Source organism: Schistocerca americana, chromosome 4 (assembly GCF_021461395.2).
Source record: "Schistocerca americana isolate TAMUIC-IGC-003095 chromosome 4, iqSchAmer2.1, whole genome shotgun sequence".
NCBI lineage: Eukaryota > Metazoa > Arthropoda > Insecta > Orthoptera > Acrididae > Schistocerca > Schistocerca americana.
Genome location: NC_060122.1, coordinates 20482254 through 20510192, shown reverse-complemented (window position 1 = coordinate 20510192; position 27939 = coordinate 20482254). Strand labels below are relative to the sequence as shown.

Here is a 27939-nt window from a genome sequence, read left to right as displayed (position 1 = left end):
CGCCCAATAGCGACCCAGATGGGTTCCTCAGAATTCACATCAGGCGCAACTGGTTGCCGAGGCATCAACGTGAGTTGAGTATAACACTCCTCAAATCACTGTAGCACTGTTCTGGCTCCGGGACGCTGGTCATTATACTGCTGAAAGATAACATAGCCGTTAGGGAAGACGTCGAGCACGAAGGGATGCTGGTGCCTTGTTAGCGAAGGAGAGTAACGCCTGCCGCCAGCCCGTGTTCGTGGCGCTCTGCACGACGGAGGCACCTTCCCTTCCACCTCGACCAGCGACCTGTCGTGGCAAAAATGTGATTCCCAGCCGGCCGGAGTGCCCGAGCGGTTGTACGCGCTACAGTCTGGAACCGCGCGACCGCTACGGTCGCAGCTTCGAATCCTGCCTCGGGCACGGATGTGTGTGATGTCCTTAGGTTAGTTAGGTTTAAGTAGTTCTAGTTCTAGGTGACTGATGGCCTCAGAAGTTAAGTCCCATAGTGCTCAGAGCCATTTGAACCATTTGTGACTCTCATGAAGATTGATCGACTTTCGAATCCCGATGGTACCCCTCGAACTGCACTCGTAACTGTGTCAACATGTGAGCATGTGGGGGTGGTCTGCTGCGGGGCTCCGTGTTCGAAAATGTACGATGAACCGTGTGGTGTGAAGTAGTCGCGCACGCACCAGCACTGTGCTGTAGCGGCACAGATGTCGCAGATCACCACCTATCCTACTTTACAGAGCAGACAAGCCTCCGAACGCCACATTCTGTGAGGAGTCGTGGTAATTTCGCTGTCCTTCTACCTCTTTCGGTAGATGCTAACGAAAGTATCACGTGAACATTCGATCAGCTTCGCCGTTTTTGAGATACTCATTCCCATTCTCTTCCACACATTGCGCAACAGTAATCTGTGCTTCGTCAAAGTCGCTTAGCTGCGTGTATCTCCCCATGTCTTCGCTGAGCCCCCCTCTCACGCACACGGCTGCCAGCGCGTCACGCGGCCGCAACGCCACCCACCAGGCTGCATTCACCGTGGCGGTGGGCACTGCTCACTCTCCACGGCTGCCTCACGGCTGGAACGCCCCTATGCCACGCAGGATGCGTCAACGACGACCGCAAGTGATTCACAAAGAGCTAACCGTACCACGCCTTGCGCCCTAAAACCGGGTAGTTGCTCGTTAAGCAGTGCCAAAAATGTAACAGCTCTGCATGGCCTCACTAAAAGAACTGTGACAACGCCACATCGTTAACCCACACCGTAGCATTACGTCGAGTAGCAGTGTAGTAAGTGAGGTCAGGATGGATACGTTCGGTGGGCTCTACCGGCAGAGGCATCATTCGCAGCAAGAATCCCAACGTGCGGTGTCGACAGCAGGCAGCCGCATCACAAACGAAACGGTGCGCGTCGGAGGTGACAGCGGTGCACCTGTGGCAGAGGCGGTCCTAGGCAGGGCGCGAGTGTGTAAACGTTGACGGCTGGCGAGTTTTAGAACGCCACCACATACTACGGCGCCCTCGCTGCTTGCTGCTCCACACCAGCCGCCGGATGTCGGCCTTCAGTCACGTTGCCTGCTACACCGCCGCGGCCACGGAGAGAACAGAACAGTAGAGGGGGGAAAGTACTGGACGCGGACCGCGACCACAGTCTGTGGAGCAGGTCACCAGGGAGGTGGGCTGTGGCCACAGAAGATACGTACCGGTGGAAAGATAGACAAAGAATGAAGACGACTGATGACTTGAAAACATCTTCTGTCACCAGTAGTATGTTTTAGTAACCGTCTAAACGACCGTGTCACTGAGTAAAAGAATTCTCACCTTCCTATTAGTAGCGCGAACGACATACGAGTTTAACATGAAGGAATGCCCAATCTAGAGCTAAAAGAAAAGTCTGTTGATACAACCATTGTAGCATTTCAACACATTCCTATTCAGTTTCAATCGTAATTGAAAAACTCATTTCTGAACTATATATAAAAGGAACGCCTTCTTAGGCGTCGGGAAGCAGCGCTGCTTCACGAAGCAAGTCTAGGTTTTCAGCTTCATCTCCGGGCCTGCCTTTGTTTTTAAACTTGTAAGTACAAAAATGTGCAAATACACACTCGTGGCGAATTTCGTGTCTGGTGAGCGTCGTATGGCAAAGAGAGCGCTGCTGGAACAGGACTGGCATATCGCTGGAGTGGCGGTCTCGTGCAGAATGGAGTGGCCAAGAGCAGAGATGGATGCCGCCCGCTAGACTCGTCGGTTTTAGGCCATTTCTTATGCAAATCTACAGTAACTGACTTGTGTGCCTGTAACTAACACGATGTGAGCTTAGACACTCATCGAAGATGAAGGCAAACGGTGACTTAGTTCCAACATGCTAACGGAATGACGGCTCAAAACAATAAAAAGGTTAAGTTATTCATATTTACAAAATTAATATCCTCCCAAAGTTGCAATTCTTACGCACTATTATGAAATGTACAATAGATAACACGTTACTACTATGCACAGAATCTTGTGTCTAATTCTGGAAAGAGGCGGGACTTGGGTGTATATCGCAGACACATTTCTACACCCAAAAATTTGCGCCCTGCGGCACGGCTTGGTTTTGCTTTTTAGGTGATTTGTCCAGAAATCTAGAACTGTAGAATTGAGTGAAGTCCTTAATTAACTGGTCCCACAGTAGCTTACTGGTCCTATTTCTGTGTTCTTGCATTTGACACTCTCACTACACCTTCTGAGTTACACTTGTGTAGCGTAGTGACACCGTGGACAGCAGACCCGCTCGTGTACCTAGTCGCTACTGTAGTAATAACTGACGCGTCACCTTAGCTGTTGTGCGTAGTTCTGTTGTTATAAAGTAAACAGAATCTGGTGAATTTAGAGAATTCTGGAAGTACGCAGAATCCCAACTGCTGTAAAATTTGTATTAAATAATTAAACTGCTAAATAAGCAGGTACAAACTAACATAGTATTTGTTTCCTTTAAAAGACAGTAAATGCGTATGTTCTACATACAAATATCGTCTGTTCTTTGAAAACTAGGCTAAAAGCAAGACTTTTAACGCGGCATGTCGTTGTTGTCGGGGAGAAGCCTCCAGACGCCCGAGTGGATTCGAGTGTACCCCACGGGAGTATTATAGGAATATATATAAATAATTTGTCAGAATAACGTCAGAAGCTCCGTAAGACGATTGGCGGATGTTTCTGCCGTGTGTAGAGAAGTCGCTCTGTTAGGGAGTTGCAACGAAATGCAGGAAGACGCGGTTAAGGGTGACGCACGGTGCAGGGATTCAGTGTCGAACCTCGAAGTAGAAAGACGTGACTTTTGCACATATACTGACAGGAAGACTGGAAACAGTGAAGCCCACTCAGTACCACGGAGTATTCGTACGGAGCGATAGAAAGTTAAATTACCTCTCGAAACTAATCATAAGAAAGGCAGAAGTCAGAAGAATCCCGAGGAAGTGTAGTCCTACCACGACGGACGAAACTTACAAAACTTACAAAAACATTCGTTCGTCCGATTCTCACAGGTAGCATTGATAGAGAAAACAGAGAAATCCAAAGACAAACAACACGCTTCTTCACAAGTTCGTTTATCGAGCACTCGAGTGTGCGCGAAATGGTTCAAAATGTTCAAATGCTGAGGTCATCGGTGGCCACTACTCGCGGCTGGAGATGGTCATCCGACTCCAGTGGCAGGCGCCAGAAGAGAGATGTTTTATGTCACTTTAACGTTTACTGTTAAAATTCGTAGAGCACACACATCCGTAGACATAATTTTTCCTCCTGCATATAATTCGCGAAAACACCATGAAAGTAAAATTGGAGAGAGCCGATTTGTAACCGAAGCTTACGAACAGTGACTGGAATAAGAAAGGAAGCAGCATACCGAGTCTCCTCTGCCAGATACAGTAAGTGCGAAACATAGATGTATAACGGATAAGGGGGAAGGGGGGGGGGGGGGGGGGGGGAAAGGACGAATTAAAACTGGCCCGGAAAATATCCGTCTCGGATGTACGGTGTAAGAAGGGTTGCCTACCTAAGGTGCGTGAGATATTTTGCGGACCTGTTTCATTTTGTTCCCCTTGTAGATGTAGATGTTTTTAGCTCTTACGTTTTCTTACACTCGTGGCGAAGGAACAGTATATTGGGCTCTTCCATTTTTTGACGGTTGCCATATGAAACTGACGGATGCCCTCTTTATTCTAACATACCTGCTGGTGGGCCGTCTAACGACTGGAAGTAGTTTGCCGGCGCGACGCTGAGCGCGCCGAACGACGTCGGCAGGCACCCCGGCAAAACCACGGCCGCCTCACTCACTCAGGCGCACCCTGTCTCTGTCTTGCCCCGCAGGTGCTGCCCTCGCTGGAGTCGTCGCGGTCCAGCTCCATCTCGTTCAAGATCCGCACCAACGAGCCCAACGGCCTCATCTTGTACAGCAGCGGGGCCAGCGCGCCGCACGTGAGTACCTCACACGCACTGCTCTGCCCTGCACCACACGCACGCCGCTGCCGTCTGCTGCAAAACGCGCCTGCCAACTAATAGACTTTTATTTTGCAATCTGGCACCACACACTTTATTCACCCTTTTAGGATTACAGACTATCCGTGTTGAAGTGTATCTTATTACACCATAACTCGTAAGTCAACATCCTTCAAGTAAGTCAAACATCCTTTACTCTGTTGAAACAAACATTAAGTTGTCAGTACATAGTCGCATTGTCACCAGAGAATGAATAATTTTTAGAGATATCGCACTCAGACTTCACCAACATAATGCATGCAGCATCAAAATAATTAAACTGAAATTCTACTTTCACGATCTAAAGTAATAAATAATGGCTTGAGTGAAGAAACGCCATAAATCTAACTTTCTAAATTTTACAGCTGAGCAAAATAACTGTATATTTTTCCCAAAAGTGATTATATATCCCAGTTTACTTTTTATATGCATATCTTACACATAAAACACACTTCTGTGAACAACTTCTGAATTTCGTTTCAATTGCAGTTTCTTACACTAAAAATTTGAGGATATCTTGTATTGCTTCTGTACTAGATCAGTAACGCTTGGACGAAACTCTTTTACATATGAGCTAGATATTTTACCATCATAGTGTGTAGAAATGAAAAAATAGTAGTCTTTATTTACGGAATAAAAAGCAAACATGTTCAACTCTCTCTCGGGTTAGCAACGCTCTTTCCCGATGACTGTACGACAATTGTAACAGCTATTCCACCAATCATAATCCAAAACATGTGGAGACAAAATTTCGATCCCTGGAGAGACGAGTATGACATCTAATGGGGAAAATGGCGCATTGCCTCGATGAAACGCTTCTGGTTTGGCTGCCTTTCAGCCCCAGTTTCACTTAATCTCATCATGAAACACCTCAACACACGGCAGATCATCAACTCCCAAGTTCTAAAGTTGACGATAATGGCAACACATTTTTACGAGCTTGTCCTCGATTTACGCCCAACACAACTGCGTTGTCACAGAGCCGCATCGTTGTGATGCTACCCACGCACTGGAGCACAAATTACATGCCCGTCCGGTTAGCCGCGCGGTCTAACGCACTGCTTTCCGGGCGGAAAGGCGTGCCGGTCCCCGGCACGAATCCGCCCGGCGGATTAATGTCGAGGCCCAGTGTGCCGGCCAGTCTGTGGCTCGTTTTTGAGGCGATTTTCCATCTGCCTCGGCGAATGTGGGCTGGTTCCCCTAATTCCGCCTCAGTTACACTTTGTCGGCGATTGCTGCGCAAACACTGTCTCCATGTATGCGTACACCATAATTACTCTATCACGCGAACATTGGGGTTACACTCGTGTTGTGTGAGACGTTCCCGGGGGTCCACTGGGGGCCGAACCGCACAATGACCCTGGGTTCGGTGTGGGGCGGCGGTGGGGTGGGTGGACTGCTGTGGCCTGCTGTGGGTTGTGAACCACTGAGGGCTACGGCGGGAACGAAGCCTCTCCGTCGTTTCTAGGTTCCCAGTTCCATACAATACAATACAAAATACCTGGGCTGTTTGGTTAATCATCCTCACAATAAACATTGCGCGGAAGGTCTTCTATATATGTGTTATTTATGTGTATGTCAGAGAAAGAGGGAGAAACAATGACACGCAGAGATGATACACAAGCTCCTTAAAAAGTGCGTTTAGTAAAAACGACCTGACAAACGGAATAATTATACTGGTTAGAGCAATGGTATATTGGGTTATTCAGTTGACCCTGTCGATGCCGTTTTATGCAACCCGAAATTTTATATATTGCCTTCAAAAACCACGCACAAGATTTTCGTTTTCTGTCTCTCTCTCTCTCTCTCTCTCTCTCTCTCTCTCTCTCTCTCTCTCTCTCTCCCCCCCCCCCCCCCCCCCCCCCCCCTCATCCCCGTCTCACGCTCAGCCACCTCACGTTAGAATTTCTAGTATGTTGCTCATGGCAGTCTCTCCTACCACTGTACAAAAATTTGCGGCTGCAGGAATTTATTCCCCACATTCGACCTTTCCACTGCGCTCATTACGCCACCGGCTTAGTCGAACGCTTACAGATGGTAAATTTTAGGTTTGCCTACATTTTACCTGACTATTTTGAGATTTTAATAGCATAAAATAAACAATTCGTCGTGCATTCGTCAGGCCTTCGGACTACGAAACTATTATGCTTTCAAGGGCTCAGTTGGGACCGAATTTTCGACGTAATTGTATTTACCTTTACGTTTACAAAAGTCGTTTTTCTTTCATTACCCTCACGGCCACGTTGAAATAAATAATTCCAACCAAGTAGTAGACTGTCTTGGTGTCGTAATAGCCCAATCAGTAGAGGCCGAAAAAGGTCGAATATCGGCAGTAGTACGTATTGTCGGAAAATTTTGTACAGTGGTAGCAGGGAGAGCCACGAGCAGCATACTAGAAATCGTGACTGGTGAGGAATGCGTGTGGGGGTGGAGGTGCGTTTGAAGGTCACGTTTGTACATTTTTCTTGAATGACTCGAGAACGATGACCTCCCGCGATAACGTATCGCAGTACAATATTTAACTACTTCAGATTACCTACAAAAAGGTCCTGTTCATTTTTGCTGTAGGATTGATAGTCTGCATATAGTGAGCGAGGTTTTTGAAGGCCATATATCACGTTTCGGGTTGCATAAGACGACGTCGGTAGGGGCAGCTGTAGTGTTAACGGTACGTATATACATTTTTACTGCTCTAGTTTCGCTTTGTTCATAAGCAGAACAGTACAAATAGATTAGTCAGACTGCCAATCTTGAATTCGTATGTAGCAAACTCAGTGATCTGCATTGATTTTCGGGGTGTTACTCTATGAATTGGGGGGCATGTAAGGGAAACGGTGGTTGGGAAGACAGTGAGACAGGATTGTAGCCTATCCCCTACGTTCGTCAATCTGTATATTGAACAAGCAGTAAAGAAAACAAAAGAAGAGTTTGGAGTAGGAATTAAAATCCATTGAGAAGAAATAAAAACTTTGAGGTTTGCCGATAACATTATAATTCTGTCAGAGAGCAAAGGACCTGGAAGAGCAGTTGAACGGAATGGACAATGTCTTGAAAGGAAAATATAAGATAAACATCAATAAAAGCAAAACGAGGGTCCGCAGCTCGTGGTCGTGCGGTAGCGTTCTCGCTTCCCACGCCCGGGTTCGATTCCCGGCGGGGTCAGCGATTTTCTCTGCCTCGTGATGACTGGGTGTTGTGTGCTGTCCTTAGGTTAGTTAGGTTTAAGTAGTTCTAAGTTCTAGGAGACTGATGACCATAGATGTTAAGTCCCATAGTGCTCAGAGCCATTTGAACCAAAACAAGGAAAATGGATTGTAGTCGAATCAAATCACGTAATGCTGAGGGAATTAGATTAGGAAATGAGACACTCAAAGTAGTAGATGCATTTTCCAATTTGGGGAGCAAAATAACTGTTGATGGTCGAAATGACAAGGAAAGCGTTTCTGAAGAAGAGAAACATGTTAACATCGAGTATAAACTTAAGTGTTAGGAAGTCTTTTCTGAAAGTATTTGTATCGAGTGTATGGAAGTGAAACATGGATGATAAATAGTTCAGACAAGAAGAGAATAGAAGCTTTCGAAACATGGTGTTACAGAAGAATGCTGAAGATTAGATGGGTAGATCGCGTAACTAATGAGGAGGTACTGAATAGAAATGGGAAGAAGAGGAATTTACGGCACAACTTGACTAGAAGAAGGGATCGGTTCGTAAGACATGCACTGAGGCGTCAAGGGATCACGAATTTAATATTGGAGGGCAGCATGGAGGGTAAAAATCGTAGAGGGAGACGAAGAGATGAATACACTAAGCAGATTCAGAAGGATGTAGGTTGCATAGGTTGCAGTAGGTACTGCGAGATGAAGAAGCTTGCAAAGGACAGAGTAGCATGGAGAGCTGAATAAAACCAGTCTCAGGACTGAGGACCACAACAACAACTCTATGAATTAGGCAACGAGTAAACACTGGAGACTGTAGTAACATTTGTTGTACAGGAATCTAACACATACTTTCAGAGTGGCTATACGAAACAAGAAACATAAATTCAAATAACAAGACACTCATGTAAAGCATCATTCCATTAATTGTGAATCAGTGAGGCGTCGGCTGAGAGGGAGGGGGGGGGGGGTTAAAAATGGTTCAGATGGCTCTGAGCACTATGGGACTTAACATCTATGGTCATCAGTCCCCTAGAACTTAGAACTACTTAAACCTAACTAACCTAAGGACAGCACACAACACCCAGCCATCACGAGGCAGAGAAAATCCCTGACAGGGAGGGGGGGGGGGGGGGCAGTAACTAATAATAAGGGCAAACATACGCTCCAGACCCCCAGTGGGAGGTTGAAGCACAAGTGTCTGATAATGTTCGTTGCATTTTCTAAGTTTTCTGCCAATAAAATGCAGTTGCCTTTCTCGCAACATTGCCTATTTTATCGTTCCAATTAAAGGTATTCGTAACTCTTATCCCTGGATACTTAATTGAACTGGCAGCCCTTAGATTTGCGCAATTTATTGTGTAATCGAAATTTAACGGATTCCTTTTAGTACGCATGTGTATTACCGCACACTTTTCATTTTTAGGGTCACAATTGCCACTTTTCGCACCGAACAGATATTTCGTCTTTGTCGTTTAGCAATTAGTTTTAATATTCTGATGTCCTTACTAAACAGCAAATGACAGCATCATCTTCAAACAATATAAGATGGCTTCTCAGTTTGTCTCCAATTTTTGGGAAATTAGGAATAGCAGAGCGCATATAAGACATCCTTCGGGAACGCCACACATCACTTCTGTGTTACTCGATGACTATATCTCTGTCGGTTACCATGAACTGTGATCTTTCTGACAGAAAATCACGAATCCAGTCGCACAACTGAGACGATACTCCATAGATAAGCAATTTGATTAGAAGTCACTTGCGAGGAATGGTATCAAAAGCCTTTTGGAAATCTACAAATATGGAATCAGTCTGTGATCCTCTGGTGATACCATTCATTTCTTCATGAGAATAAAGAGTTAGTTGTGTTGCACAAGAACAATGATACTGAGTACTTGCTGATTCCGTATCAATAAATCATTTTGTTGGAGTATGTGTTCCAAAATCCTATTGCAAATCGACGCCAACGATAAAGGTTTGTACTAAATGAAAAGCACCAGTTTGCTTTTGTTCTGGTGCTTTTCATTTATTATTATAATGTTGTTCTACCAAGAACCGACGGAAGATTCTTTTAATATGATAAAGGTTTGTAATACAGCGGATCACTCATTTTTACTTTCTTGAGTATTAGTGTGACATGTACAGCTTCCTCGTATTTAGGTACGGATCTTTGTCGCAGTTGTAGATGATTTGCGAAATATGGAGCTATTACATGAGCATACTCTGAAAGGAACCTAATTCGTATACAGTCTGGACCGGAAGGTAACTTTTATCAAGTGATTTGAGTTGCTTCGCTACACCGAGGATATCTGCTTCTGAGTTACTCATGCTGGCAACACATCTTGATTCGAATTCTATTTATTTCGTTTTCTTTGATGAAGGGTTCATTATTCCCCTTCAGTGGCACTGCGACGGTTACATTACCATGCATACGGTGTGCTAATATGAAAAACGGTATCGATTTGTTACATTAAAATTTGTTTCTTCTATTTCCACGTAAGATATGACGTTACGCAAGTTGTGGTGAACACACTGTTCATTTAAAGTGTATCTTACTTTATGTCCAATTTTATGGAGCTCGTGTTCTTCCACTTTGCGGTACCGACAATGATATCCACAATTATCCAGGATGACTGCTCTCACATAACTCTCGCACCACTGCAACGAGAAGTGATATAGATGTTGGTTTTGAGGAAGAGCTGATGTCGTTAAAGTTAACAAAGCCGTAGCACTGGACGAAATCTGTACTATATCAGGTCTCGGTCTCAGTTAGTCCCCTTTTAACTATCATCCGCTATGGATCTCTCGTACAAACAAAGGCGCCCAGTGATTGGAAGAAGGCACAGCTCACAGCCATCTACAAGAAACGTATCGAAAGTGAACCACAAAACTAACGTCCAGTCCCCTTGAGATCCATTTGTCGTAAAATCTTAGAAAGGATTTTGAGCTCAAGCATAATGAGATATCTCCCCCATGCCAAACACCATGGACCATGTGAAACCACTCAGATTTTTCACGTGACATTCGGAAAGCCATTCATCAACGCACACACACATATATATATACTTCTCGATTTTCGAAAAGCATTTGACTCAATATCATATCTACGTTTATTACCAAAAGTATGATTGTATAGGGTACCAAGAGAAATTTGTGACTGCTTTGAGAATTTTTTGGTAGGATGGGACGCAGTAGGTCGTCTTGGATGGAGAGTCGTCAGCAGATGCCGAATTAAGTTCGAGTGTGTTGGAAATCCAGTTGTTAATGTTCTATGGCAGTGGTTCCCCACAGGTGGTCCGCGGACCCCCAGAGGTCCGCGAGCTATGCCAGAGGGGTCCGCAAGATGCTATTACAATAAAAAATATATTAAATATATTTCGTATGATAACAGATTTTTTTTGTTTTGGCCGCTCAATATTTTTTCGATAATGAATATGTCAATGTTTTTTCTAAGAACCAAAAATAGAAAACGTAAAAAAAGACTCTTAATTTGCCTTTTTAAGGTACTTGATACTGTGATATGACAAGGTGCCAATCATGCTCGATGAGGGGGTCCTCGAGAAAATTTTGCTGGGAACCCCTGTTCTATGGTAATGACCTTGCAGATAATATTTCAGTAACCTCAGAGTTTTCTCATATACAGTTATGAAAAACTACCTGAAAAAAGCTCACAAGTTGTCAAAAGAGTAGAAACCGTCTTTAAATATTCAGAAATTTAATATTGCACCCTTCACAAAACTAAAATAACGTGGAATGTTCTGACTAAAATATCAACCAGCCACAGTTAGAATCGGTCAACTCACACAAATACCTGGGCGTACCAATTTGTAGGGCTATGACATGGGACGATTACAGAGGCTCAGTCGTAGGTAAAGGCTGGGCCACACATCGGTTTATCGTTAAGATGGTGGGAAACGATACCAGTCTACGAACTATATTTCGTAAAAATCACTTCGGCGACCCATCCTGGAATAGTGTTCAAGTATGTGGGACCCGTACCAAATAAGATTAACAGGGGAAAAGAGGAAGCCAGCAGCACTAATGGTCACAGATGTGTTTGACCAGTGGAAGTCTGTCGCGGAGATGCAGATGAAACTGAACTGCGAGATGCTTGAAGATTGAGGCAGACTGTTATAGGAATATACTACAACCGTCCCCCGCCCCCCGTAGAGGGCTCGCGAGGACAGCTTCAAACTACGGGGACTACAGCGCCCACTCAGGCGTTTCAGCGGTCATTCTTTTCGCTCTCCATACGTGAATGGAACGTTTAGGTACATTAATAACTGGTACAATGGAAACTACCCTCTGCCATGTATGTCACAGTGGTTTGCAGAGTATGCATGTAGATGTAGAATTCTTGATACAAAGAAAATGTTTTTCAGGTTTTTAAGTCACATAATAGAGAGGGCGCGCACATGTAGCGCTAGGAGTGGGAGAAGAAGCTATGCACGACTCATGTCACCTACATAGGATGAACCAGAACTGCTCCGGTCACTCGTCACAAACTTCCTGGACTTTAGTATGAGAATTGTCTCTGCTGCTGTGAAAATAGTTATACAACAGTGAAAAGGCCTGAAGTATGTAATCAACAGAACGTAATAAGATGAAATGATCAGGTTATTTGTGGGCGCCTGTGAACACATGCAAAACTGCCGTTAAGTGGCGGCCGACGCTGTGAAAACAACTGAGCAAATCGTCTAACTGCCCTTTCTCCATCGCACTCAGTGAATGACGAGATGCATTTCGGCCTATTCCTCATGAGTAAACCTTTCCATACTTTTGTGCACAAAACGTGCCACTAACGTTGCTGGAGAAACCAGTCCGAGACTGGACCGAGCAGAACTGAACGCGAGCTCGAGGACCGAGAGCGAACTAGGCTTTGGCGTTGTCAGCAGCGAGTACTAGTGGTGAGTGGGACAAGTTCGTTTCCCTTCGAGACACACAGCGCGTACCGCTGGCATTGTCACTGTTATGCAGGTGTCGGGTCTAGTGAAGCAGGGGATACAACCCGTCGGCTTTGACCAATGACGTCATACATTAGTCATAGATAGTAAGGTCTTCACTTCGAGGCATAGATAATAAAACAGTTCTGTGTTCCGGATAAGCGCTATCATTGTACATTAAAATAATTATTCGTAATGATATTGAGGTAATTTGGAGTATTAGTTTGTTATTGTACAACAATTTTTAGTGTCTTAATTTCGTGTATAGAAATGGATTTGCCTGTTTGTGGGTATGTAATTTTCGTTACTGTCTGTCTAGACGAGCTTCGGTTATTCCTCGATATTTCCGTGCGGTAAGCTCACTTTTCCATTTGCTTCTTTCACTGTATTTCACAATTTTGACATATTTCACAGTTTTATTCCACCAATATGTGTATTTTCGTGTTGTGAAGTACGTAATAGAAATTTCTCAGCTGTCGATCTTCTTTCGTTTCCCAGCACTAGTATCAGTTCGACATTTTCGAATGTGTACTTGCTATATTACAGGCGAAACCCCCGACACAACTAAAATTTGTATCCCGTCCTTCACTTCGCCTTTACACTGACACTATATATGTCAATTGGCGAGCGAGATACAAACGCTGCGTATAGCTATACAGCTCAAGTAACGAATGGGATACTATTAGCGTCCAAGGCAACAAGAAAACTGTACCCCATAGTGAAGTACGGGATGCAAATTGTACATGCATGTGTCGTCTTCTTGTCTCCGTGTAGTTCAATTGAGGTACAGGTTGCAAATGTGACGTACGTGTTCAAATGGTTCAAATGGCTCTGAGCACTATGAGACTCAACTGCTGTGGTCATAAGTCCCCTAGAACTTAGAACTACTTAAACCTAACTAACCTAAGGACATCACACACATCCATGCCCGAGGCAGGATTCGAACCTGCGGCCGCAGCGGTCGTGCGGTTCCAGACTGTAGCGCCTTTAACTGCTCGGCCACTACGGCCGGCTAACGTACGTGTATTTCCACCTTCTCGTTACCAGTGTACATATATCGAGGACAACGGAAGTCTGGTATACATATATTACATACGTAGGTCTTTCTGTCATCAGTAATACTGATATGTACGTAGGAAAAGACTGTTAGTAATAGCGGAGACGAAATAAACAGCACATCTACAATTTGTATCCCGTGTTCCACTTAGGGTTTACTGAAGCGGAGGATACATCGTTCAGGTGAAGAACAGGACAGTAATGCTAGTGAAATCGAAGAAATCGACTTACGACAAACTCGTATTCCGGACTGTACTTAAGCAACACACTTCGGATGAGCTTTTAATTTGTATCGGGTGTTTCATTTACAGTTTAGTGAAGCAGGGGATACAAAGTTCAACTGAACAACAGGACAGCAATGCTATTTGAAACTAAGAAATCGACTACGCAATTAGTCTGTAACGAACTGCTGGAGACCATGGGCCCCCTATACCAGAATACTCCGAAATTATCGCAGGACGACCTTCGAAATTTAGTCGGTGTAGTTTTGGTCCCCCTTGTACACACACAAAATGACAACGTATCCTATGCACATTACCTATACCATATGCTCATACATGGGTATAGACCGTGTTTTATTTTAAAGGATGTTTTGTCGAGTAGAAGATATACGATTTTTAAAATCCGTGTCTGTAATTCGGTTTTAACGTTTTACATTCGGTTTTCTGGAGATCAGATCGTAAGTGAAAAACATTGTTTGAGCGTCCAACAGAAAATTAAAAAATAATATAATTATTTGCGAGTGTAAAAATTTGGACATTACAGTTGTTGTTGGAGCATCCGCAGTCCTTCTCACCAGCACACCGCGTTCAGAGCCTCCTACTTTCCGGGCAAGTTGCGGTCCTTTTCTGGGTACAAATAATGAAAATGTAGAACGAACAGAGGTCCGTACGCAAATTAAAACACAAAATCACGCACACTATTACGTACTGGGATGATGCCATTTGGAAATGAAGACCTTAGCAACTCATAAATTAATTTTCGATGCAGACGGCTTTCAAGTAGTCTGTGATCAAGCTATATTTATCAAAACTGTGGAGTAAAAAAGGAACACTGGTAGGAAGTGGGTAACCTCTCGCAACTAATTTCTTATACAAGTCTGTCAAGTCGCATACTTGGAACCTGCGAAATGATGTGGTTAAGATGCGCTACTGCCGTTGTGTCCTTATCGCCGTGTCCAGACGTGATAATCTTCGATCGATTTAAGTGCGCGGAGTAAGACCCGTGTCGCAGCCAGATGCGAATGATAGAAGTCACACGGCGTCTATGACGCTGCACAGAGGCAAACCGTGGTCGAGATCAAATGTTCGTTTATATGGCCGCCAGGTGGCGACCCTTAGAGCGCTGAGAACATGCCGTGCGCACTTCCAAGCGTGATAAGCAGCCTTCTGTGTCGTCGATGTGAGATCTGCAAAACAGATCGGCGCTGGGCAATAGTTCTCTTGGCAAGGCGGTCAGCAGTTTCATGAAGAAGAGTGTCATGTTGTCCTTTAATCGAGAGTAACTGAACAGCAATGCTCTCAGAGTGCCCCTCTCTTATGGCCGACAAGACGTCCAGAACATTTCTGTTGGTCTCTTTATCAAACGCGGGATGTTGCAATTTCGGCAGCACACTTTGAGAGTCTGTAGCTATCAGGGCTAACTTGGATGTCCGGGTGCCATAATAAATAGCGTCCCTGATGGCCAGTAGCTACACCTTGTAAGCAGAAGATTCAGATGGAAGCGCAAACATTTGGTAGGCGCTACTAGAAGGTAAAAAGGAGATGTATCCACACCCGCTTCAGATATAGAACCGTCCGTGTAGATGTGAGCGTACTGCGGTCACTGTATACTGAGAAAATGCTCCAGGTCGCGAGTGATATTGGTCTCCGTTCGGAAATCGGACGGCAGTTATGCCATGGGGCTGGAGTGAAGAATAGACTAAACGAAAAACAAAAACATGAGATACGTTTGTTTGCGTGGCCATCTTCCGCAGCAGCTTTTAACATCTGTTACTATAAGTTATCCGTCTTGAGACGGGGGGGGGGGGGGGGGGGGGGGGGTTGTATCCTGTAGAACGAGAGGAAAGGAAAGAGATGGCGCCAATTCTTGTAGCTGCAAACCAGTAATGGCGTTCTGCTCAGGTGGCTAGGTTCTGGTCATGAGGTGCCATGTGAGTCTCCAGACTCAAACCTCCGCCTTAAGAGAGCCACAATCATTTATCGAAAATCGACTGACGAGAAAAATATCAGACAACATCTGCCGTCTTGCTTCCACTACCAGGGCATTGGTGGGCGTTGATTTCATGGCTCCGAGGTCAAGACGAATCACTCTATAACTGACGAGATCGAGTTTGCGCAAAGTTGATTGCGTTGCAGTGCAGTAGACAGTGCTTCCATAATCTGATAGAACAGATCAAAATTTTATACAGAGTCAAGAGCGTAATTGGTTCTAGAATGAGATTTTCACTCTGCAGCGGAGTGTGCGCTGATATGAAACTTCCTGGCAGATTAAAACTGTGTGCCCGACCGAGACTCGAACTCGGGACCTTTGCCTTTCGCGGGCAAGTGCTGTAGCACTTGTCCGCGAAAGGCAAAGGTCCCGAGTTCGAGTCTCGGTCGGGCACACAGTTTTAATCTGCCAGGAAGTTTCATAATTGGTTCTGCTCCCCACCATACTCGGGCAAACATACGCAAGATATTCACAGTTTTACCCACATTGTCGATAAGGTACGCAACATGTCGCGCCCACGTGAGTTTGCTGTCGAAGTAGACGCCAAGGAACTTAGTATGTGCTCGAACAGGAAATGTGAACGGGCCAAGATGAAGTTAGGATGAAAAGTTATTGCGCCGTTTCCTCGTAAATATCACAACAACTGATTTGCGAGGTGACAAAGTAAGCCCATTTTTGAAATACCATGCGGCCAACATTTCACATGCGCCACCCAAACGGACGACGAGTGGGCTTAGATGCAGACGGCGTCCGCATACTGAAGAACTTTGACGGTGGGGTTGAACAGTCTCTATGTCGGCAACATGCAGGGCTTATAGCAAGGGACTCAGAATCGCGCCCCACGGAGGCCACAAGACACTAGACGGGGTTCACGCAACACATTGTTCTGATCACGGGTATATACGGTCTGGCAACCAAGCAAACTGTATATAATCCGTAAAATGACCACCGGCAAATTCAGCTGTTGCAGTTTGTTGATAAGTTCAGGTATCAGGATATTGTCGTACACCCTCGAAAAGTCAAGAAATAAGGCCGTTAAATGCCCTTTATTGAAGAACGTTTTTTCAGTGTCCATCGAATACGAGGTGATATTATCATTAGACCTCGGATTTTAGGTAAAAAACTATTTTTTTTGCTCATTAAGTAAAGGCAATAAAAGTTGTGTATACACGAATTACGCCAATTTATGATCGAAAACACTAGTTTTATACCACCTAAAAACACGTAATTTCAGGTTAGTACCAGACTGTACCTAAATTTTAAAAATCCAATTAAATAAAATTCTTTATAACTAACATTCTCTTGTGGTCTTTCAAGCTAAGAATTAAGCAAATATTTCATCGAATATGGTAAATATAGTACCTAAAATACCTAATTTCATGTTAGTACCTGATTGTACCTCATTTTTAAGAACCCTAAAAAAGCTAATTTCATATTGAACCTGAGTGTATCTAATTTTTAAAAACCCATTCAGATGGAATACGTATGTCTAAAACTACCCTTCTGGTCCTCCCGGCTACTTAGAAAGCAGTAACTGAATAACTGGTGTGTTTGCACGAGTGAACGCTGATCGTGCTGTTCCAGCCCGCCCTGCCGTCGCTCGCTGTGAACCGCCGAGTGCGCCGGCTGGGCAAGGGGCGGCTGGCGAGCTGCCCCCGCCTTGCCGCCCTGTTCAAAACACCTGCACTCTGCTCATTCACTCAGTCGATCAGCGTGCTGCTTGCATGTGGTGAAATACATCACAGCGACATTGCATTTGTGGAAAGTCGAGCATGTCGGAAGTAGCCAGCACCAAATCATCTTTGATTCGTCAGTGGTTACGAGAATTTCCTGATTTCTCTTCAGACGGATGAGTTATTCACTGCAAAGTGTGCAACAAAGACGTAAATAAAATGATAACCTTTTATCTGCTACACCCACTCAGATAACAGTGATGCCGCTGTTTTTTGCGAGTTAAATTGGACTAGACACATGCGAATGCAAAAATATTGTTTCTAAACCCTTAATGTAGGTTAACTTTGCTAAGTAATCTCGTACGAAAATGCTCCCACAAAGTATTTCTCATTTCCTTTTGTTTTTAGGTACGTTCTGAAGAACAGAGGTCGCATATAAGTCAGCATGTTGCAGGAATTAAACATCGGGCAATTTTTAAAAATAAATCAAACTTGAAACAAACGTTTGTAACTAAACCAAATCCAACGAACAAAAATGAATTTCATCTTGACCTGTGTCGAGAGATTGTTGCAGCAAATATACCATTCAATGAAGTTGAACATAGCCAGCTCAAAAGTTTTCTAGAGAAATACTGTCACCGCAGCATTCCATCAGAATCCATTCTAGGAAAGAACTGTTTAGACGCATTGCTTGAAAATACATTGAGCAGGATAAGGGGAGATAGAGGCGATTCATACAAGTGGATCTCTGTCGATGAGACAACTGACAGACAAGGTCGGTATGTGGATAATTTGATTGTTGGAGAGTTAGATCCTGACACTCGCTCTGTACCTCATCTGATCTGCAGCAAGCAGCTAAATAACACACCTGGAAACAAATGCCCAATTTGTTAATAAAAACCTCAAATTACTCTATCCCAACAGTCTAGATAACATAAAGTACTTGTAATCTACACTGACGCAGCCGCATACATGATTGCTCCTGTTGAATCGTTGAAAGTAAATTACCCCGCCTTGCTCCGTATCACATGCCTTGCCCATGCCAAGAGTCGTGTGGCTGAGACGATACGTCTCGATTTCCACGTGTAACAAGCTAGTTTCAACCATCAAAAAGGTTTTTACTAAAGCAGCTAAAACAATTCAATCATTTCGAGAGGAGCTTCCCAACGTACCACTTCCACCAGAACTCATACTTACTTGCTGGGGAACGTGGCTAAAGGCCGTGGAATATTACGGTGGGCATTTGGAAGCGTTTAAACGGCGGGCATTTGGAAGCGTTTAAGAGCATTGTTCTTAAATGCGGGAGGAGGCAGTGAGCATTACTTCAGCTAAAGATCTTCTAAAGGACCTAACAATTTCCAACGACATTGCATACATTTCATTATCCATTTTTGGTCCCTATTATTAAAGCTCTAGAGTGTTTAGGAAAATCTACACGCAACTGTGATTGATAGAAGAGATGACAGAAAAAAATCAACTTGGTCCCAGGTTCTATTGGTATGAAAGTTAGTGAAAAAAGAAGGACAGTGGTACAAAAAGAAAGTGGCTGCACAGTGGCTGACATCTTATCAGGTAAATCAACACAACGTGAGTGTTCGGTCCCTATTGCGGCTCATACCGTCATTTAAATATGCTCCGGTGACATCTGCTGACGTGGAACGCTCATTCTCGGCTTATAAGATTCTATTAACAGACAAGAGATGCATTTTCTCAACGGAAAATCTGGAGAAAGTGTTAGTTATTTACTGTGACTGTAATTATGGACATGGACTATAATATAATGTGGGTTTTTGTCAATCTGTTTATCTCTCTAGAAAATGAAATGTCAGATTTGGTCACCCGTTTTTGTAGGTGATAGAATCTATTTTAGGTACCTAATTTAAGATTTTTAGAACCTAAAAGTCCGAGGTCTAATTATTATAAGTACAGCTACCCGTACGGAAGCCTTTTTGCGTCCGCGGGAGCAAGATCTCATGCTCCAGCCACCATTCTAGGCGAAACTTGAGGAGACTTTCGAATGTCTTACACATGAAGAATGACAGTGGAATCGGGAGATACGATGTCGCTTGACCAGGGTCTTTCCCTGTCTTCAGTATGGGCACCAATACCTGAGTGATCGAGTCATCGGGAACTTTCCCATCCCTCCAGATGTCATTGCAGATGTTCACAAGAACACATTTTGCATCGTCTGGCAAATTAAGAATCATGGAGTAGTGGATGTGGTCATAGCCACGCTATGTATCTGGTGAGGACGTCAGGGCCCAGTGGAGTTCGACGAAAGAGAATGACGTGGTTAGAGAACCTCGTAGAATGGCAGTGGCACCTATCACCGCTAGACCGATGGGTTACGGCACAGCAGCTGGAGGTGCGACAGTGGCGCCAAACTCGTCTGTTCAGATCTGCAACCGCTTTGGAGGCACCGGCTTCGACCAAATACGTCCAAGAGGAGTGTGCACAGAAAACTGTTCGCAGAACTTCCTCCAGTGTTCTCTCTTGCAGGCCTTGGGAAAGCGCTCGGTGGACGCATTCATCCGTTTGTAGGCAACATAATTCCTCATGTTGTATGTCGTTTAAGTAGACTGCAATCCAGTCTCCGCCACCAACATCCTGGGTGCCACCAGGGAACCAGGGATCGGCTGGTGCCAGGTATCATCCTCTTCTGTGAAATAGAATGCGATGCCGCCACGCTGATATAATTCCGAAACATAGGGTTACCTTGAATGAGGTAGGAGGTAGGAGGCGAGGTACTGGCGGAAGTAAAGCGGGGCGTGAGTCGTGCTTGGGTAGCTCAGTTGGTAGAGCACTTGCCCGCGAAAGGCAAAGGTCCCGAGTTCGAGTCTCGGTCCGGCACACAGTTTTAATCTGCCAGGAAGTTTCATAGTGTACCTTGCTTACGGGGACGCCACGATGGAGAATGGCGATAGTTGGTCATCCATCCATCAGTGCGCCATACCGTGACTTTTTTTTCCCTTACACTGTTCGAATAACCCAGAAAAGTAAGTGACGCGATAACTGGATAACGTTCCATTTACGAGATGGCCTATAGACTGCGATAGTTGTTGCAGTGAAAGTCGATATAAGAAGAACGTGGTGGTTAGATAACAAGATAAGGAAGAGCAGTCTATTAAAAAACGATGACGGTGACGCCGAACACAGAGTCAAATCGACAGCTGAGGATCTCTGTCCAGGTACCAGAAGTGACGTAGGAGATCAATCATTGAAGATGTTAAAATTAATCTCGTCGAGAATCTCAAGGATCTCATCAGCCAACATATCATTATGGGCACAGCCCCATAGCGATGTGCGGGTTAAAATCCCCACAAAATAAGAATAGAGATTCCAACTGCCGAACTAATGCGTACCACTCTTCAAAGAGAATATACGACCTTGGCCAGCTGTAAGGAGTCACGACTGTAAAGACCGCCCGAGTGGAGTGGGGAGCTTTGCTGCTAAACCTTGAAAGCTGCCGATAGCCTCGTGGAATATCTGTCCTGGGGTGTGATAAAGTTCATTATTAATGAAGAGGGCGACGTCTCCTCGATCATCTTCGAGAGATAAACCTGGATCTTCGAAAGCAGACAACAGAACGCGGTTGAAACCACGTCTCTGAGATGGCAGCCACTGCAATCTTCCGGCCAATGTTAATGTTGAAAGATACCTTCACTGGCAGATCATGGATTCCATCGGAGGATCCTAATGCCCCTCACAGCTGCTAGGCATAAGTAGGGCCCTTAATCGTTGTCCTAGAGGCTGTATCTGTAAAGTTCCAGGTTGCTGTGTCTTCGCGTCTTCCAGTAGGTGCAGGATAAACGAGGCGATCTTCTCGCTGACATATTCGTTGTTACTGCAAAGTGGCGGCGGCTGTTGACTTTTTACTGAGGAGGACACGGGTTGGATGGTAGCAGGCCTTGGGGGATATGATGGGAGACAGAATGTTCGTGACGAATGTCTCAGAATCCCTGTTGCCAGACTGGTCTAAGTCATTTCAAAAAAATGGTTCAAATGGCTCTGAGCACTATGGGACTTAACTTCTGAGGTCATCAGCTCCTAGAACTTAGAACTACTTAAACCTGGCTAACCTAAGGACATCACACACATCCATGGCCCGCAGCTCGTGGTCGTGCGGTAGCGTTCTCGCTTCCCGCGCCCGGGTTCCCGGGTTCGATTCCCGGCGGGCTCAGGGTTTTTCTCTGCCTCGTGATGACTGGGTGTTGTGTGATGTCCTTAGGTTAGTTAGGTTTAAGTAGTTCTAAGTTCTGGAGGCTGATGACCATAGCTGTTAAGTCCCATAGTGCTCAGAGCCATTTGAACCATTTGAACACATCCATGCCCGAGGCAGGATTAAAACCTGCAACCGTAGCGGTCGCGCGGTTCCAGACTGTAGCGCCTAGAAGCGCTCGGCCACACTGGCCGGCTAGGTCGTTTCGATGGGCCGTTCGTGGCAGAGATGATAGCCGATCTTTCTGCCGACTGGAAATCATGTTAGCGATGCGCGGCACTCTGCGGGGGCAAGTCTAACTGGGACGACACCGGCAGAGGCTCTGATCGCGTAGAAAAACTGATTGCGGGGAATGCCTTAGAGGTAGAGGCGGGAAATCCATGGAGTTTTGGGGACTGGGAGGCTGGCGGAGAGCAGAAGAGTGTGAGAGCTGCGGGCTACCAATGACGTGGCGTAGGCTTCTGCACGCTGGAGCTCTTGTTGATAGAGAAAGGCCGCGCATGAACGGTCCGTGTGTTGTGTTAACTCCCTATGGGACCAAACTGCTGATATCATCGGTCCCTCGGCATACACACTGCTTAATCAACACACACACACACACACACACACACACACACACACAGACACACACACACACACACACACACACACACACACACACACACACACTCATGCCCGAGTGAGGACTCGAACCTCCGACGGGAGAGCCGCGCGAACCGTGGAGGACGCCTGAGACTGCGCGGTGCAGACCAGAGCAATGTAAACATGTTGGAGACGGCTAGGTGTGGACCACCACACTAGCTGCAACAAGTATGACTTCTACATTGGCTTGCCCGATGACGGAAACGCCGGCAGTTTCGACATCGGGGTGATGCTGGACAACGCGTCCCCACAATAGCGACATGTCAGGGCAGTGGGAGTGAAACACCACCAAACAGACTCGAATCGGCACCTTTTGCGCAGGATGCAAACGACGTGTGTTAGAGCATCGTTTGATACTTGCGTCAATAGTCTCCTTGTCTGTCGAGCTGATGTCAACATCACGAATAATACCATACGTATGGAGCAGGGAGTTTGGAATATAGATATCAAACCTGCGATCTTTGAAAACAGGGACTTCTATCAAAAAGTTGGCAGCTGCAGCACCCTCTATCTTTGTTTCTGCCTGATGGATTAATGCCGTGTCATGCTTGAGATGCGAGTTATTGGAAAATAATAACTTGTTTACCGACAAAGGGTGGAGTTTGCCAACGTTCTTATCTCAACTCTCCACAAAGACAATATAAGAGGCTGCATCTGATCCACCTTACCGATTGTTGACACTTGAGCGTACGACCGCAGCAACGGTTGACTGTGAGAGTGTCGGCACACAGCCACTTGCCTGCTGCTCAGTTGCGGGAGCATAGGCTTCGAGCGTGAAGCTGAAAGGGTCGCTGGAATGGCTAACTTGCTAACTAGCGTGATGCAGCTGTTGTTGTTGTTGGTGGTGATATTGCTGGAGTTGCTGTTGTTGTAGTTGCAGTAGTTGAAACCGTTGCTGTCGAGCCAGTTTTTGGTGCTGAAACCGAAGTAGGGAAATAATGGGAAGAGCGCGAAGAGTACCAAGCAGCACACTCGTACGCGAAACGTAAACAAAGCGTAGCCACGCATAGAGCAATATCGGGAACGTCCGAACGCCGCGACAGGCGGGAACAAACTTTCTAATCTCCTTTCGGTACCGTCACGTCTCTGTACGTAACATTATTTCGGCTAGCTATTGTGTTTTTGCATCTGCCCGTAAATCACTTTACATCTCATCAGCTTCGCATCTTTGTATTTTACAATGTTAGTGTTTGAACAGAAAACGTTTCTCCGCATTATGAAACAATAATTTTTAATGCGATCAAAAACTTACCACGTTTTATAAACTATCATTGCACTGTAATTCTAAATTTCATGTACATATAATCGTCGTAATCCAGTAGCCAGATGTCTTAGTCATCCCTCCGTGGACTGGATGATTTTACAATGTAATTACTATTCTATTCCATTGATCATACTACGTTCAAACTTAGAGTTCCTACACACCAGATGATCTAGTACTTCCTCAGTGTGTCGTACTTGTCGAAGCACACTCCCCTTTGAAGAGGTACCTTGCAGATGTAGCAGGTTTCCTTCCTCAACTTGCGTGTACTGCAAATTTTGCAGGGCTTGGAAGGGTATTTCTTGGTTCCTGATCCGACAATGGCGTCTAGTTTGTATTTACTCATATCCCCTGATAGTCTTTGATGATGGTCCGGTTTAGGCGCTAGAGTTGTTGGAGTTTTTCTGGTGTCTTCGTCGTCTCCTACATCGTCCCCTCGACCAGTCACTTCTGGCTGCTGAGTTGAAGCCCAGTATCTGGCTGTCTCCAACAGGAATGACTTGTACTTCATCTTCTTTTCGTGGTTCTGTGTTCATCTGTCTTGCTTTCTGCACTCTTCATCGTAGCTAGATGTACATTCCTAACCATTCGCTCGCTTGTCTTCCCTACCTAGTAAAACCTTCCGGCAGTACACGCTTTACTCTTTCTTGAGATTGCTTACAGCAGTTTAAAACAAAGGTGGAAGTCTCCTGTTGTCCCATACTGTATCACAGAGGCAAGAAGGTTATGTACAACTGTCGCACTATTGTAGTAGTTGCCCTCCTAAACATGACGCGAGATGTCTTAAGTATGGTGTCAATATAAAAAAAAAATAGTTTCGTCCAGTCTTTTCCCTTCCGCATTATGTATTTCCGTGGGCCATATTTCACCAGCTTTCCAGGATTATAGGTGCTAAACCGTAGGCTGCCTCCGCAAGGCATCATCTCATCAAGTGGTATCTCCTAGGTAGGTTTACAGACGATACACAAAATACTGGAGAACCGGCCGGTCCTCATAGGGCCTGTCTGCTGGATCACCCTGTCGTTAACTGTCGGAAAAGCGCCAGGCGTTCCATAACTGTTCCCATCGATTGCGTCTCATCAGCTGACTGACGATAGGAGTTTCAATAAAAGGGTCTGTTGCTCCAGTACTCCCGATAACTTCCCTTTCTAACTTTTCGCATCACAAGTATGATCGGTAAAAATCGTTTCATTTCAGTAACTGAAATTCAGTCCACACTAGCACCTCGGACGGTGCTTCAAAGTTACGTAAATTCTGACTGAGATATAGTTTGGATTGTGTAAAGAAAATGTGGAATAATTCGCCACCAAAAAGCGATCTGTGAAATACTACATGGGTCATCGGAAATAAATGTTAGGCCTGGCTCGCCTTCAAAGGTTTCCAAATGTGTGACTGGATTGTCTTTAGCACAGGCACTATTTACATCAATTGCACGTAAACACAAGCGTCGCGCATCGTCAGTGCTAGCGTCACGGCCACACGCGTGGCTCTTTCCGACGTTCAGTCGACGTGCAGGGCCCACACCCATTGCTGTCACCGCCGTCGCACGAAGCACGTTGCCAGTGGCGCCCGTCCCTGTGCGTTGACTTCTAGAGCGTAACATCACCTATGTACGCATGCGGATGTCGCAGCTATCATGATCGTACAAGTGGTCACTAACACCTACACTCTACCTGCTCCATGCCTTGCCACAGAGTAGTTCAAACTCTACCGACCAGGGCGTACAACAGGCCGCAAACCACGTACCCTGGCAGCCGACGGAGATCTCCGGGGCCCGTTAACGGTAATGTTGGATTACGAAAGTAGCCATTTCACGTCACTTACTTTTCTGGGTTATTCGAACAGTGTAAAGAAAAAAAAAGTCTAGTATTGCTCGATGAAATACATATTTAAAACAAGAAAACGCGTTCCTGACGCTTTGTTATTCGTGTAAGCAGGCGACAGAATTTAAGACCAAGAAGCAATCGTAAACAGCAATTGGTTAACGTCTTGGTGCACCTACCGTGACAGCGCCGGCTTCAGAGCGACGGCGCCGGCGCCGGCCCGCCACGGGCAGAACGCACTGGGGGCGGCGGCCAGCAACATCGGCCGCCACGTTTTATAACACGCGGCACACCGGACATTCTAAGTTGGGAACATGCAACAGGTGCTCAACAATCATGCTTTTGTGATGAAAATATAATTTAAATGCACTTTTGTTGCTCATAAATCATGCCCAGTGCACAATTTATTGTATTAATTATACTAATGAATCAGTTGGCATTTCTTGAATGTAACTGCCGTATAAGCTAGATTTCTACATCGTATTTTCTGGATTCTAGCGGCCATCTAGAATGCCAAGTACAGCCCTGTACTTGCTCGTCATCCTGGAGCATCGGAACTCCCAGCAATGGCCGCCGTGCCAGACGGCCCTCGCTGTGGCTGGGTGGCGCCCGTGAGGAGAGCCCCTGATCCGAGTCGGTGGTATCGGGGCGGATGCAGCGCAAATGAAACGCATACGGGTCCAGAACTCTGGCCGTTCTTCTGCGGCCGTCTCTCTGCGTGGAACTGATTCTTCTAGTGCTGCTCCTCCTGCCCCTTCGGCCTTCCCTTCCGTGGCCACCCCCTGGAAGGAGGGTCAGGCCCGTCGGCTAGGGACGAAACCTTTCCCCCGCTATCCGGTTTGCACCAGGACTGATCAGGATACTTTCACCAATACCAAACCTTTATTCTTTGTGGAACACATTGAAGACAAGTTTGGCGAAGTGGACTCCGTGAGAAAGATGCGGTCGGGTTCGTTGCTGATCAAAACTGCTTCAGCTGCCCAGTCTGCGACCCTTCCTGCCTGTACCCATCTTGGCACAATTCCTGTGTCCATTACCCCCCACCAGTCTCTAAATATGGTACAAGGTGTGATTTTTCACAGGGACCTCATCCTTCAAACTGATGAGGAACTTCGGGACAATCTCGGGCGGCGGGGTGTTCACTTTGTTCGGCGTGTTCAGAAGGGTCCTAAAGACAATCGCATTGATACTGGTGCCTTTATCCTGGCCTTTCAACGGGATACCCTCCCTGAGAAAGTTAAGATTATGGTTTATCGATGTGATGTGAAGCCCTACATCCCACCTCCTATGAGGTGTTTTAAGTGCTTGCGTTTTGGACACATGTCTTCCAGCTGTTCGCAGGCCCCTCTCTGTGGTGACTGTGGACGTCCACTCCGTGAGGTCTACTCCGTGAGGGGAGTCCTTGTGTTCCCCCTCCTGTGTGTGTTAATTGTCATGGCAATCATTCTCCACGTTCCCCAGATTTATCAGTATATGAGAAGGAAAAGAAGATACAGCAGTATAAGTCCCTTGATCGTTTAACCTACACAGAGGCTCGTAGGAAGTCTTCATCCTGTGTCCATGACGTCTAGTTATGCTGTAGTTACATATTCACCCCTTCCTCCCCCTTCCTTACCCCAATCCCGGACCCCTCTCCTCCCCCCCCCCCCCCGCCCCTCCCCTGCGGCTCCCACACCTTCTCCTCTGGGCGCTGCTCCCCCTCTCCAGCCGGAGAAGTGTCCCACTCCTTCAGCGTCTGCCGGTCAAGGGCGCCCCGCCCGGGATGCCCCTTCCCGCCACCTTCCAGGCCAAAGGTCTGCTGCCACACGACGACTGCGAAAACCGCGGCCTGTCGGCCCCCAGGTCGCCCGGTCTCTTTCTGTTCCTGATCTTGCTGCCGCTGGCTCCTTTATGCCACACAGCCCTCCTCGATCTCAAACAGAAAAGAAGAAGAAACATAAGTCCCGGAACAAAGAGCCTCTGGTGTCACCAGAGTTCCCATCCCCGGCTTCACAACCAGATTCTGACCTGTCGTTCATGGATGTCACCCCCTCCTAGTCGGTGGTGTGACTGGCTTTAGCCTGTTCAGCCCCCATTTAAATCATCGTTCTGTGGTTATCCAATGGAATTGCAATGGTTTCTACTGTACAAACATTGCTAGCACGTGGATTCCTCTTCAAACTACATTGGAAGCGGTTGCTGTTAGGGTCCACCTGGACTCTGAGGTCACGGTTTGCAATCTTTATCTCCCTCATGACAGGACTCTTACACCTGCTGCCTTAACTGCCCTTCTTCAGCAACTTCCTCCTCCCTTCCTCCTCCTCGGGGATTTTAATGCTCATCATCCCTTGTGGGGCAGTGCACTTCCATCTAGACGAGGTCTTCTCTTAGATCAGTTTATTACAGACCACGACTTGTGCCTTCTTAATGATGGCTCCCCTACTCATTTCAGTGCCGGTCATGGTACCTTTTC

The 27939-nt window shown here is 45.9% G+C and overlaps 1 protein-coding gene across 5 annotated transcripts in view; it reads left to right on the top strand.

Moving 5' to 3' along the window:
* Positions 1-27939, top strand: part of LOC124613920 (neurexin-1) — a 2081056-nt gene that overhangs the window by 1545230 nt on the left and 507887 nt on the right. For all 5 annotated transcript variants that reach the window (XM_047142672.1, XM_047142674.1, XM_047142673.1 and 2 more), the window contains one exon: positions 4333-4440. In XM_047142672.1, coding sequence (XP_046998628.1) covers positions 4333-4440 — 108 coding nt within the window. The remainder of the gene's footprint in view (positions 1-4332; positions 4441-27939) is intronic.